At 42.0% G+C, this 12,573-nt stretch overlaps 2 protein-coding genes across 3 annotated transcripts in view; one reads left to right on the top strand and one right to left on the bottom strand.

The window, feature by feature from the left end:
• The window catches only part of CISD2 (CDGSH iron sulfur domain 2), a 20,854-nt gene extending 9,927 nt beyond the window's left edge, over positions 1–10,927 (bottom strand). The window contains exon 1 of one of the 2 annotated variants that reach the window (XM_011992282.1): positions 10,699–10,927. In XM_011992282.1, coding sequence (XP_011847672.1) covers positions 10,699–10,801 — 103 coding nt within the window. In that variant the 5' untranslated portion in view covers positions 10,802–10,927. The remainder of the gene's footprint in view (positions 1–10,698) is intronic. The other variant, XM_011992281.1, reaches the window with a different exon arrangement.
• A 66-nt stretch (positions 10,928–10,993) lies between these two features.
• The window catches only part of UBE2D3 (ubiquitin-conjugating enzyme E2D 3), a 72,694-nt gene continuing 71,114 nt past the window's right edge, over positions 10,994–12,573 (top strand). Inside the window, exon 1 of the mRNA XM_011992271.1 lies at positions 10,994–11,172. The gene's annotated coding sequence lies outside the window, so the exon portion shown is untranslated. The remainder of the gene's footprint in view (positions 11,173–12,573) is intronic.

Raw genomic sequence — 12,573 nt, 5'->3', positions numbered from 1 at the left:
TGTGTGTGTGTGTGTGTGTGTGTGTGTGTTTTTCTTTTTTGAGATGGAGTCTCACTCTGTTGTCCAGGCTGGAGTGCAGTGGCATGATCTTGGCTCACTGCAACCTCTGCCTCCCAGGTTCAAGCGATTCTCCTGACTCAGCCTCCCGAATCACTAGGATTACAGACGCCTGCCAAACGCCCTGCTAATTTTTGTATTTTTAGTAGAGATGAGGTTTCACATGTCGGCCAGACTCTCAAACTCCCATCTGCCTGCCTCAGCCTCCCAAAGTGCTGAGATTACAGGCATGAGCCACGGCACCTGGCCAAGCTCTGTGTTTGGTAAGCACTCAGTTTGATGAGTTTTGGAACTATATGGACCTATAAACACCACCTAAGACAAAATATATTTCCATTGCCCCAGAAAGTTTGCTCTTGTAGTACCTTTCCAGTCAATCCCCCCTTTCTGATTTTTATTAAGTGCTTACTAAACATTTTCTGAAAGAAGAAATCAATTTCTCGTTAAACAGTTTTTTACTATATAATTATTACTATAAAATTAAATATTTACTATATAATTATTAAGTATCTACTAATATGGTTTGGCTCTGTGTCCCCTTCCAAATCTCATCTCAAATTGTAATCCCCATAATCCCCACATCAAGGGAGGAACCTGGTGGGTGGTGATTAGATAATCAAGGCAATCTCCGCCATGCTTTTTTCCTGATGGTGAGTTCTCATGAGATCTGGTTTTAAAATGGGCTCTTCCTGCTTTGCTCTTCACTCTTCTCTCCTGCCTCCTTGTGAAGAAGGTGCCCCTTCCACCATAATTGTAACTTTCCTGAGGTCTCCCTAGTCATGCGTAACTGTGAGTCAATTAAACTTATTTCTTTTATAAATTACCCAGTTTGGGGTAGTATTTTTATGTTTTTATTTATTTTATAGCAGTGTGAAAATACAGTAAATTGCTGCAACAGAGAGTTCGTACTGCTATCAAGACACCCTGAAAATGTGGAAGCAATTTTGGAACTGGGTAACTGGCAGAGGTTGGAACACTTTGGAGTGCTCAGAAGACAGTAACATGTGGGAAGTTTGGAACTTCCTAGAGATTTGTTGAATGGTTTTGACCAAAATGCTGCTAGTGATATGCACAATAGCATCAAGGACGTCGTCTCAGATGGAGATGAGGAACTTATTGGGAAATGGAACAAAGGTCACTCTTGCTATGCTTTAGCAAACAGACTGGTGGCATTTTGTGCCTGCCCAAGAGAGTTATGAAACCTTTAACTTGAGAGAGAGATGATCTGAAATAGGAACTTAGGTTTAAAGGGAAGCAGAGCATAAAAGTTTGGAAAATTTGCAGCCTGACAATGCAATAGAAAAGAAAAACGCAGCTGGGTGCTGGTGGCTCACGCCTGCAATCCCAGCATTTTGGAAGGCTGAGAGGGTGAATCATGAGGTCAAAAGATCGAGACCATCCTGGCCAACATGGTAAAACCCCATCTCTACTAAAAATACAAAATGTGCCTGTAGTCCCACCTACTCGGGAGGCTGAGGCAGGAGAATCACCTGAACCCAGGAGGCGGAGGCTGCAGCGAGCTGAGATCGTGTCACTGCATTGCAGCCTGGGTGACAGTGGGAGACTCTGTCCCTCCCCTGCCAAAAAAAAAAAAAAAAAGAAAAACCCATTTTGTGGGGAGAAATTCAAGCTGGCTACAGAAATCTGCGTAAGTTACAAGGAGCCAAACATTAATTACCAAGACAATGGGGAAAATGTCTCCAGGGCATGTCAGAGGTCTTCACATCAGGCCCTTCCTTAACAGGCCCAGAGGCCTAGAAGGAAAAAATGGTTTTGTGGGTCTGGCCCAGGGCTTTGCTGCTTTGTGCAGTAGTGGGACTTGATGCCCTGTGTCCCAGCCATGGCTAAAAGAGGCCAACATACAGCTTGGGCCATTGCTTCAGAGGGTGCAAGCCCCAAGCCTTGGTGACTTCCATGTGGTGTTGGGCCTGCGGGTGCATAGAAGTCTAGAATTGAGGTTTGGGAACTTCACCCTAGATTTCAAAGGATGTATGAAAACACCTGGATGTCCAGGCAGAAGTCTACTGCAGGGATGGAGCCTTCATGGAGAACCTCTGCTAGGGCAGTGCAAAGGGGAAATGTGGGGTTGGAGCCCTCACACATAGTCCCCACTGGGTCACTGCCTAGTGGACCTGTGAGAAGGCAGCTACCTGCTCCAGACCCCAGAATGGTAGATCTAACAACAGCTTGCCCCATGCATCCAGAAAAGCTGCAGGCATTCAATGCCAGCCCATGAAGGAGCTGCCCAAGGCCATGGGAGCCTACCCTGGCATCAGTGTGCTCCAGATGTGACACGGGGTCAAGGGAGAACATTTTGGAACTTTATGATTTAATGACTACCCCACTGGATTTCAGACTTGCATGGGTCCTGTGGCCTCTTTGTTTTGGCCAATTTCGCCCATTTGGAATACGTGTTTTTACCCAATGCCTGTACTGTCATTGTATCTTAAAATGAATTAACTTGTGTTTTATTTTACTGGCTCATAGGTGGAAGGGACTTGCCTTGTTTCAGATGAGGCTTTGTATTGTGAACTTTTGAGTTAATGATGAAATGAATTAAGACTCTGGAGGACTGTCAGGAAGGCATGATTGGTTTTGAAATGCAAAATGGATGTGAAATTTGGGAGGGGCCAGGGATGGAATAATATGGCTTGGCTCTGTGTCCCCACCGAAATCTCACCTCTTATAATCCCCATAATTTCCACATGTTGAGGGAGGAAACTGGTGAGAGGTGATTGGATCATGGGGGTGGTTTCTCCATGCTGTTCGCATGAGATCTGGTTTTATAAGGAGCTCTTGTCTTTTCACTCCTCACTCTTCTCTATCCAGCTGCCTTGTGAAGAAGGTGTCTGCATTCCCTTCCACCATGACTGTAAGTTTCCTAAGGCCTACCTACCCATGCAGAACTGTGAGTCAACTAAAACTCTTTCCTTTATAAATTACCCACTCTTGGTTATTATCTTTTTTTTTTTTTTTTTTCAGATGGAGTCTCACTCTGTCACCAGGCTGGAGTGCAGTGGCGTGATCTTAGCTCACTGCAATCTCTGCCTCATGGGTTCAAGTGATTCTCCTGCCTCAGCCTCCTGAGTAGCTGGGATCACAGGTGTGCACCACCACACCCAGCTAATTTTTTTGTATTTTTAGTACAGACGGGGTTTCACCATGTTGACCAGGATGGTCTTGATCTCCTGACCTCGTGATCTGCCTACCTCGGCCTCTCAAAGTGCTGGGATTACAGGTGTGAGCCACAACACCTGGCCTCTTGAGTAGTATCTTTATAGCAGTGTGAAAACAGACTAATACACCTACTATGTAGAGATACTGTGCTAACTGCAAATACAGTAGCTGTCTTATTTATCTCTATGTAACCAGTGCTTAGTAATTTGCACAGAATAGGACTTCAGTAAACAACTAATTCAGTTTATCTGTGGTGTAAATTCAGATTTTCATATACTTGGAACCAGGTTTCCTTTGTCTGTAAAGCAGGAATAACAAATGTAAGTTCATTTGCTCAACAGTATTTACTTAGTACCCACCACACTCCACAAACTGCACTATGTGGGGATACCAGCTAATAGTTAGATAAGGTCCCTTCTCTCATAGGGTATATATTTCAGAGGAGAGAGACAATAAACAAGTGAATAAACAAGATGATCACAGACTGTAGTAACTGTTATAAAGGAAATAAAGGATGACATAAGAGAAAAACTAACCTGAGGCAAAGCAGTAGGTTGGCTGCAATTTTAGGTAAGGGGTCAGGGAAGATTTCTGAAAAAAGAACCTTTAAGCAGAGACCTAAAGAATGAGAAGCCAGGAGCTCAAGCACTTGAGAACAGAATTTTCAAGGCACAGAGAAAAGTAAGAGTCTCCTAACTTCATAGGATTGTTGGGAGAAATGAATGAAGTAGGAACCCACTCAGTAAAAACTACAGAACACAAATCAAACTATTTATGCATTCTGCCTTAAAACTATATAATTAGGTAAATATTTGTCTCCTCCCCAACTAAACAAAAAATTCCTAACTCCCTACCCTTTAACAGAGACTTACATAAACCAAGACTTCAGTAAGTTTTAGCCTGAGTTTGTACTCCAATAAACTGGCATTTGAGATAATTCCTACAAGGTCTGGACTTATTTGCCTTTGTTCATGGCTTATGAATAATAACAGTATAAGTTAAAATACAGGAAGACTACTTAAAATATTTAAGAAAAAAACTTTCAGCACTTTCTAAAATTGTAATACCTCACTCTCATGTGTCAAGTAATGGGACACATACTGAAGATACAAAAATTATAAAACACAGTCCCTATCAGAAAGGAGCTTGCCATTTAAAATGGAATACGGACCTATAAAAAACGATTATAGTACTGTGTAGTATGAGCAATCATACAGAAGCAACGCAGAGGTAAAAGTTATTCACTCTTTACTGGGATGAGCAAAAACTGTACAGGTTTTGATACTTAAATAGGTTTCTGAAAGATGAAGAGTACAGAAGTTCATGGGAATATGGGAGGAGGAGCTTCATTCCATGCAGAGCAAGCTGCATAGGCAAAGGTACAGAGATATGACATACATTAAGTGTCTGGGAAACTAAGCACCACAGTACTGCCAGAATTTAATGAAAGGGAACTGTAGAACTAAACAGGTGCCATATGATGACAAGCTCTGATATTCAACAGGTAAGTAGGAATCTACCCTGTGCATAACAGGAAACCACTGAAATATATGAATATTAACCTAACTAGGAAATTGTTCACCCATGAAGTCACTCTGATATCAGATGGAAGATGGATTAGAGAGCCACAGGAATAGCGGAGAGGGCTAGTGGAAGAAGACAAGGCTAGACAACCTGTTGGGAATGCATGGAAATAGTCTGGAAGAAAACAGTTTTTGAGATAAAACTAAGGCAGTGGCATTAAAGCAGAGAAGAGAGAATAAATGTGAGCAGTAGTCTCTACTAGGATTCCCTAAACTGCAGAGAACAATGTGTTTGTGCTTGCATTTTCGTTTTCTTTTTTAGCTTAAAACAACAGAAACGTATTCACTCACAGTTCTAGTGGCGACAAGTCAAAAATCAAGGTGTCAGCATAGCTGGTTCCTTCTGGAGGATCTGAGAGAGAAGCTGTGGTGTCCCTTAGCTTGTAGGCCTATCACCCCAATCGCTGCCTCCATCTTCACATGGTGTTCTCCCTTTGCGTGTGCCCAAATTTCCTTTTTAAAATATTTTAATATAATTTCGACTTTTATTTTAGGTTGAGGGGGTAAACGTGCAGGTTTGTCACGAGTATATTGTGTGATGCTGAGGTTGGGGGTATGACTGATCCTCTCACCTAGGTAGCGAGCATAGTACCCAATAGTTTCAACCCTGGCCTCCTGCTTTCCTCCCCTTTAGCAGTTCCCAGTGTCTACTATTGCCATCTTCATGTCCATGAATACTCAATGTTTAGCTCCCAGTTATAAGAGTAAGTGTTATTTGGTTTTCTATTTCTCTGTTAATCTCCTTAGGATAATGGTCTCCAGCTGCATCCATATTGCTGCAAAGGATAAGATTTTGTTCTTTTTTCCGTTTTGCCAATTTTTTTTTTCTTTTTTTGAAGACAGAGTTTCACTCTGTTACCCAGGCTGGAGAGCAGTGGCACAATCTCAGCTCACTGCGACCTCGCCTCCTGGGTTCAAATGATTCTCCTGCCTTGGCCTCCTGAGAAGCTGAGAATACAAGTGTGCACTATCACACCCAGCTAATTTTTGTATTTTTAGTAGAGATGGGGTTTCACCATGTTGACCAGGCTAGTCTCGAATTCCCAACCTCAAGTGATCTGCCCGCCTCAGTTTCCCAAAGTGGTGGGATTAAAGGCATGAGCCACTGTACCTGGCCTGTTTTGCCAGTTTTTAAATATGAGTTGTTCATCTTCTTAACAAGCTCAATACTGAGCAAGGACCTAATATTCATAATGACTTTTGGGTCCCATATAAAAAAAAATTTTATTATTATACTTTAAGTTCTAGGGTACATGTGCACAATGTGCAGGTTTGTTACATATGTATACATCTGCCATGTTGGTGTGCTGCACCCATTAACTTGTTATTTACATTAGTTATATCTCCTAATGCTATCCAGTTTTTTCTAAGAGATGGTTTCGCTCTGCCACCTAGGCTAGAATGCAGTGCCACGACTCAAGCAATTATCTTGCCTCAGCCGTCCACGTATCCCACTATTAAGATAAATAACAGGACCAAAAAGGAAGAATGAAAGAACCAGCACCAACAGAGAAACAAAATCTAGGCCACACGCAGTGGCTCACACCTGTAATTCCAGCACTTTGGGAGGCTGAGGTGGGTGGATAGCTTGAGCTCAAGAGTTCAAGACCAGCCTGGGCAACATGGCAAAACCTCGCCTCTAAAAACAGATACAAAAAAATGAGGCAGATGTGGTGGCATGCACTTGTAGTACCAGCTACTCAAGAGGCTGAGGTGGGAGGATCGCTTGAGCTTGCAAAGTCGAGGCTGCAGTGAGTGGGTCGAGATCATGCCACCTTCACTCCAGCCTAGGCAACAGAGTGAAACCCTTTTTCAAAAAAGAAAGCCAAAATCTAGTCAGAAAAGAAAATTTCAAAGCAACTTGAATAGCTAATTTGGTTAGGCTTTGTGTCCCCACTGAAATCTCATTTTGAATTATAATCCCCACGTGTCAAGGGAAAGACCAGGTGGAGGTAATTGGATTATGGGTGTGGTTTCCCCCATGCTGTTCTTGTGATACTAAGTGAGTTCTCATGAGATCTGATGGTTTTATAAGGGGCTCTTCCTCCTTTGCTCGGCACTACTTCTTCCTGCCATGATGTGAAGAAAATGCCTTGTTTTCCCTTCACCTTCCTCCATGATTGTATGTTTACTGAGGTCTCCCCAACCATGCTGAACTGTGAGTGGATTAAATGTCTTTCATTTATAAATTATCCATTCTTGCACAGTTCTTTATAGCAGTATGAAAACGGACTAATATGGTAGCTAGCAATTTTAACATAAATTTTCTGAAAGTTTAGACACGGTTAAAACGAAGTATCTCCTTCGGGAAACAGAATTAGGTTTAACCTTTTATTATATATAATGATACAGGCTAGCTATAACACCTATTCAAGACATATAAATACTATTATTAAAACATTTTTTTAATGTACCCATAGACAAACTCAGATCTCAATGAGGAATTACATTCCATAGAACTAGAACAGAAATTTTCCATTTCAAATTTTCAAACATCTACATATAATATAGCCATATCATCTTATGATACCATAAAAATAACACTGGCAGCTTGGTTGCTGGTTATTTTATAACGTATTTTCTCATTTATCATTTGTAGCTAAACACAGAAATTATTTCTATTTATTAACTATTGAAAAGATAAAATACATTTAATGCATGGCTTTACTATTACCACTTAAAACCTAAGGTAGGGCTGGGCGCAGTGGCTCACACCTGTAATCTCAGCACTTTGGGCGGGCGAGGCAGGCAGATCACCTGAGGTCAGGAGTTTCAAGACGAGACTGGCCAACATGGTAAAACTCCATCTCTACTAAAAATACAAAAAATTAGCCAGGCATGGTGGCACACGCCTGTAGTCCCAGCTACTCAGGAGGCTGAGGCATAAGAATTGCTTGAACCCAGGAGGCAGAGGTTGCAGTGAGCTGACACTGCACTCCAGCCTGGCAACAGAGACTCCCTCTCAAAAAACAAAACAAAACAAAAACCTAAATTAAACATAAATTAGATACTCACAATAATTTATCTTGAACGCCTCACTCTTGAAAATGTGACAAACAAAGATAGATAAGTTGTTTCTGATAGGTAAGAATTGCCTGTACTTAACTAGTATATGGTCATTAAAGATCTCCATGTGTTTTCTAAGAATGCAGAGTCATCATAAAAGAGTCAATTGCTTAAAAAAAAAAAAAAAAGCTAATTTCAACAGGGAAGGAAATGTAGGCAATAATAATGTGAACTCTACTGTTTTTTGCTCCAATTTTCATAAAAGAAAATGGAAATATTTTTTGGTCTCCTAGACACTTTAAACAATTGCTAAAAAGTTGTCTTCCAGGTTTTTATTTTAACAAAAGTCTACATTATGGATTCTACATGTAACTCATTTAAGAAAGCCAAATGTCATTAACTACTACAATCTATTCAGAATGGGAGACCAAGAGTCGAAAGTAGCCACTGAAATTTTTCTTCTATAATACTCCAAAATAAACCCTGCAATTGTTTCGTCCAATCCAAAAAGGGCTATCTCTTTTTTCATAAACCAGTTATTACAGGTATGTTCATGTTTCCTAAACAAACCAGCAATAAAATGAGAACTATTACCTATAGCCACATTGTAATGGGACTTAAGTTAAATGTATGTTATTAAAATACTTCTCAGAATGGTCATTATTTCTGAGAATCAGTCTTCATATTAAATATTTAACAACTTTAAAGAGGAAGTTACTATATATTCTTGATTTAAGAGGGAAAAAGTTTTGGTTGAGTTTTCTTAATGTCTTTAATAGGAATTAAATATTTGTTGACACTAGGGATCCTCGAGAAAAGAAAGCACACTTCTAAAATCTAGCCATTAAATCTAGTTTCATACTTTCTAATTTTCTTCAATTATACTTGATTTACAGAAAATTGAAACTAATATAAATGCAGCCACCATCTGGAAAAAATATACGTAATTCACTGGACGTTTTCCTTTCTTGACCGTTAAAAACTCAACAGTTAACTTATGCAAATTAGTAAGAAGGTAAGTTGACAAAAGGGTACAAATGTCACAAAAACCAGGTCAATACCGTTTTGGCCTGGTATTGCTATTTAAGTGAAGACATCCAAAAGGGAGAAATATGACAACTGGTATTTGCTTACTTGCCAATGAACTATTACATAGTGAATTTTAAAAAATAGAAACATTTCTAATTTCCAGTTGTAAGGGAATGAATAGTTAGGCCCATTGTGACGTTAAAATTAAAATCAGCATTTAGTTGTCAGGGAAAAAATGAGGATTACATTAAAATATGTAAGTTACTTAAGTAAAAGAAGTGGGGAAAGTCAAAATTGTATGGAATTGCTGCAATTCTGTCAGAGTAAACTGGTAGGATCAAAAGATTTTGATGTTTATAAACACTTGATGTGAAACGTTTTTCATTTTATTTTACTTTTGCATTGCTTCTGATGTTTAGATGTTCCTTTTTAATGTTTATTGTTGCCATGCTTTCTATTCAATTGCATATTTTCTACTAAAACTCTTAATATTTAAAAAATATTAAAATCTCACAATCCACTCAACAGAGCGGCTGTCTGAGCATAATTCTATTGATCTCTAGATTTGGAAGAGAATTTGTCATCTAGTTTATCCCTTCTAAATCTATCGACCACCCACCACCAGAGTCTTTTTGTTTGTTTTCTTCATCTTTGAGAGGGGCTATTACCAAAGCACCACATTTGTTTGGGGAAAGCATTCTTTAATTAAAAAAAAAAAGCTTCCTTAGACTGAAATTCACCTCCCAATAACCTTCACTAATTTGGTTAATTTGGTATCAGTTCTATATTTTAGTCTACACAAATCTTATTTTTCTTCTACCAGACAGCGGTGCGATTGCTGTATTTTAGGTCAGGTACTATGGATCTTTAGAACGTTCGCGGCGAAGCAACCCTATTTACCTCAGAATTATCTTAATTAATGTTTGCACTCCCTGATAACCTAGGACACAGGAGTTCAATACTTGTTGATGTCTTCACCATCGGTCTGAGTTCCGTTTAGAAATATCCCTTTTAACAATGAAATGCTTGTAACTCAACACCATCTCCCGAGTGCTGACTGCATTCTGGAGATTTTCATCCTTTAGATGTGAAATCCTCATGAGTTCTGTGGGTTAAGTGAGGGCCCTTAAGTATAGAACGTTACATATATTCACTAAAATTCATTTTCTAAGATTTCACCCCCATACTGGCCTCCGAATACTTTCTTGGGTAAGGTACCTTTCTTCCAACTTAAGTTCCCTCAGCAGGCCCCGGGACCTAGAAACGGAGGTGACCTCAAATACCCCCATGATAGGTCAATTCTAACCTGAGGGAATGGAGGTTATCTCCTAATTTCGTAATTAAATAAAACGGTCATATACGTGTTACGTGTAAGTCTACATTTCTCTCCCACACACTCCCACCCAACCCACACGCTGAGGCTACAACCCAACCGATAGCTGGGGCTGCCTGTTACATGAGGCCTTAGATAACGACGACTTATCTCGCTTTAAAATAAACAAGTACGCTACAGAGAGCGATGAGCAGGGCAGGAGATGAAAGAGACTGGCCTGCTCCCAACTCAGCACCTTCTAGCACCTTCTCTGCAAAAACCTGGTATCTTGCCACGGAATGACACCGGAGACAACTCCGAGGACAAAAGACTCTGGCACTTCAAGCACCTGGAGGCAGCCTCACAGGCGTTCCCCAGACAGCTGCGCCTGCGCGCGCCCACCTTCCTCTGCGCGCGGGGATCACGTGCCAGGCGCCGAACTCCGTTCCGCCCCTTGGCCCTAGGATTTTTACGCCTCCTTCCCCCGCTTGGCGAGCGTGCAAGGATGGGGACTGGCTGATCGGGGAGGATTACCTGTGAGCCTAGCGAACCCGGTAATGCTTTCAGGAACTGGGAGCCGCTTCAGATATGCGGGGAGCTGCACCTTCACGATGCGGGCCACGCTCTCCAGCACCATCCTGGCCAGCGGCGTCCACTCCTCTCCTGAGCCCCCTCCGTTCTGGCCAAGCTGCAGCGCCTGCGCCGAGAGCGGAAGCGGCCGGCGGGCACTCGCGGCCTGGGCCTGGGCGGCGGGCGGGGCGGCGGGCCCTGGGAGGAGAGGTGACCTGCCGGGCGCCGATTGGCGGAGGGCGAGTGACGTACGCTCGCAGCGGACTGCCGAGCCGCGGGAACCGGCGGGTAGCTAGGCCCTCCTCGCAATCTTGTATGAAGGTGGCCACCCTGTTGGGCCTTTAACGTCTGTAGGTGCTGGAGACCCGCAGGAAGGATACTGTGTACGATGAGTTAAGCATGTGAGAGTGCTTTCTAACCGGAAAGTGCCTTTCAAAAGTGAGTCTCTTGCTGTCTCCACTTCGTCCCCTCTCGCCCCGCCTCTTCCCCTACAGTTTGGGTTCTGTGGCCCTAGGGTTGCATACTCGTCCATGAGTATCCTCGCCCTACCCAGACCCCTGTGCCTAAGTTTACTCTTTCACCCCAAAAGCCAGGCTTAAAAAAATAAAAATTAAAATATTTTAACTAAACCAGGAACTGCTTACATCTCTGCCCCTTGGCAACTTAACTGCAGTCCTGGCTCCAAAACCTTTTCTGGTTTTTGCCACTCAGAGAAGATTCGTAGTAGTCCTTCCTTAGATATTTTCACTTCCTTTCCCTTAGGGAAAGTGGTAAAAGAATCTAAAGCCGATCGGGCGTGGTGACTCACGCCTGTAATCCCAGCACTTTGGGAGGCCGAGGTGGGTGGATCACGAGGTCAGGAGTTCGAGGCCAGCCAGGCCAAGATGGTGACACCCCGTCTCTACTAAAAATACAAAAATTAGCCGGGCGCGGTGGCGGGTGCCTGTCACAGCTACTTGGGAGGCTGAGGCAGGAGAATCGCTTGAACCAGGGAGGCGGAGGTTGCAGTGAGCCGAGAATGTGCCACTGCACTCTAGCCTGAGCGACAGAGTAAGACTCCGTCTCAAAAAAGAAAAACAAAACAAAGAGTCTAAAGTCCCATGTACTGTTTTCTTTATGTTGCAAGGCTTCTGCTAAAGTCTAGAGCAGGGGGTCCAACGTTATGGCTTCCCTAGGCCACACTGGAAGAAGAAGAATTGTCTTGGGCCACACATAAAATACACTAACACTAATAGTAGCTAATGAGCTTTTAAAAAAGAATCTCAATGTTTTAAGAAAGTTTACAAATTTGCACTGAGTGGCATTCAAAGCCATCCTGTTGGGCAAGCTTGATCTAAAGTATTCCTGAAGGTTTTAATTTTTTTGTTGTTGTTACAAGGTCGCGCTCTATCGCCCACGCTGTAGTGCAGTGGTGAGATCATAGCTCATTGCAGCCTCTAACTCCTGCTTAAAGGATCCTTCTGCCTCAGCCTTCCAAGTAGCTGGGTCTGCAGGTGTGTGCTACCACACCCAACTAATTTTTAAAAATTTTGTGTGTATGTAGATGGAGTCCCATTATATCCACCCAGGCTGGATAGTTGTTTTTATTAATATCTCTAAAAGATTTGAAGGGTAGGAGAAGAAAATTTCAGTCCCTTGAAATAACTTTCTTTCTATGACTTTGTTTCATATTTTGGCTGAAGTCAAAATGTCCGAAGTCGTGCACTTGCTGATTGGATAATGTTTGTGGTATCTTAATAACGTGCCTCATTATTTACAGTTCTACACTTAACTAACAACATGTAATAACGAACTGCTCATGGTCCAGTGTTTCATTGTGTATGACAATGTAACAGCCAG

Source organism: Mandrillus leucophaeus, unplaced genomic scaffold (assembly GCF_000951045.1).
Source record: "Mandrillus leucophaeus isolate KB7577 unplaced genomic scaffold, Mleu.le_1.0 Scaffold409, whole genome shotgun sequence".
Classification (NCBI taxonomy): Eukaryota; Metazoa; Chordata; class Mammalia; order Primates; family Cercopithecidae; genus Mandrillus; species Mandrillus leucophaeus.
Note: the sequence above shows the minus strand (reverse complement) of the source record. Positions and strands in the feature narration are given on the sequence as shown.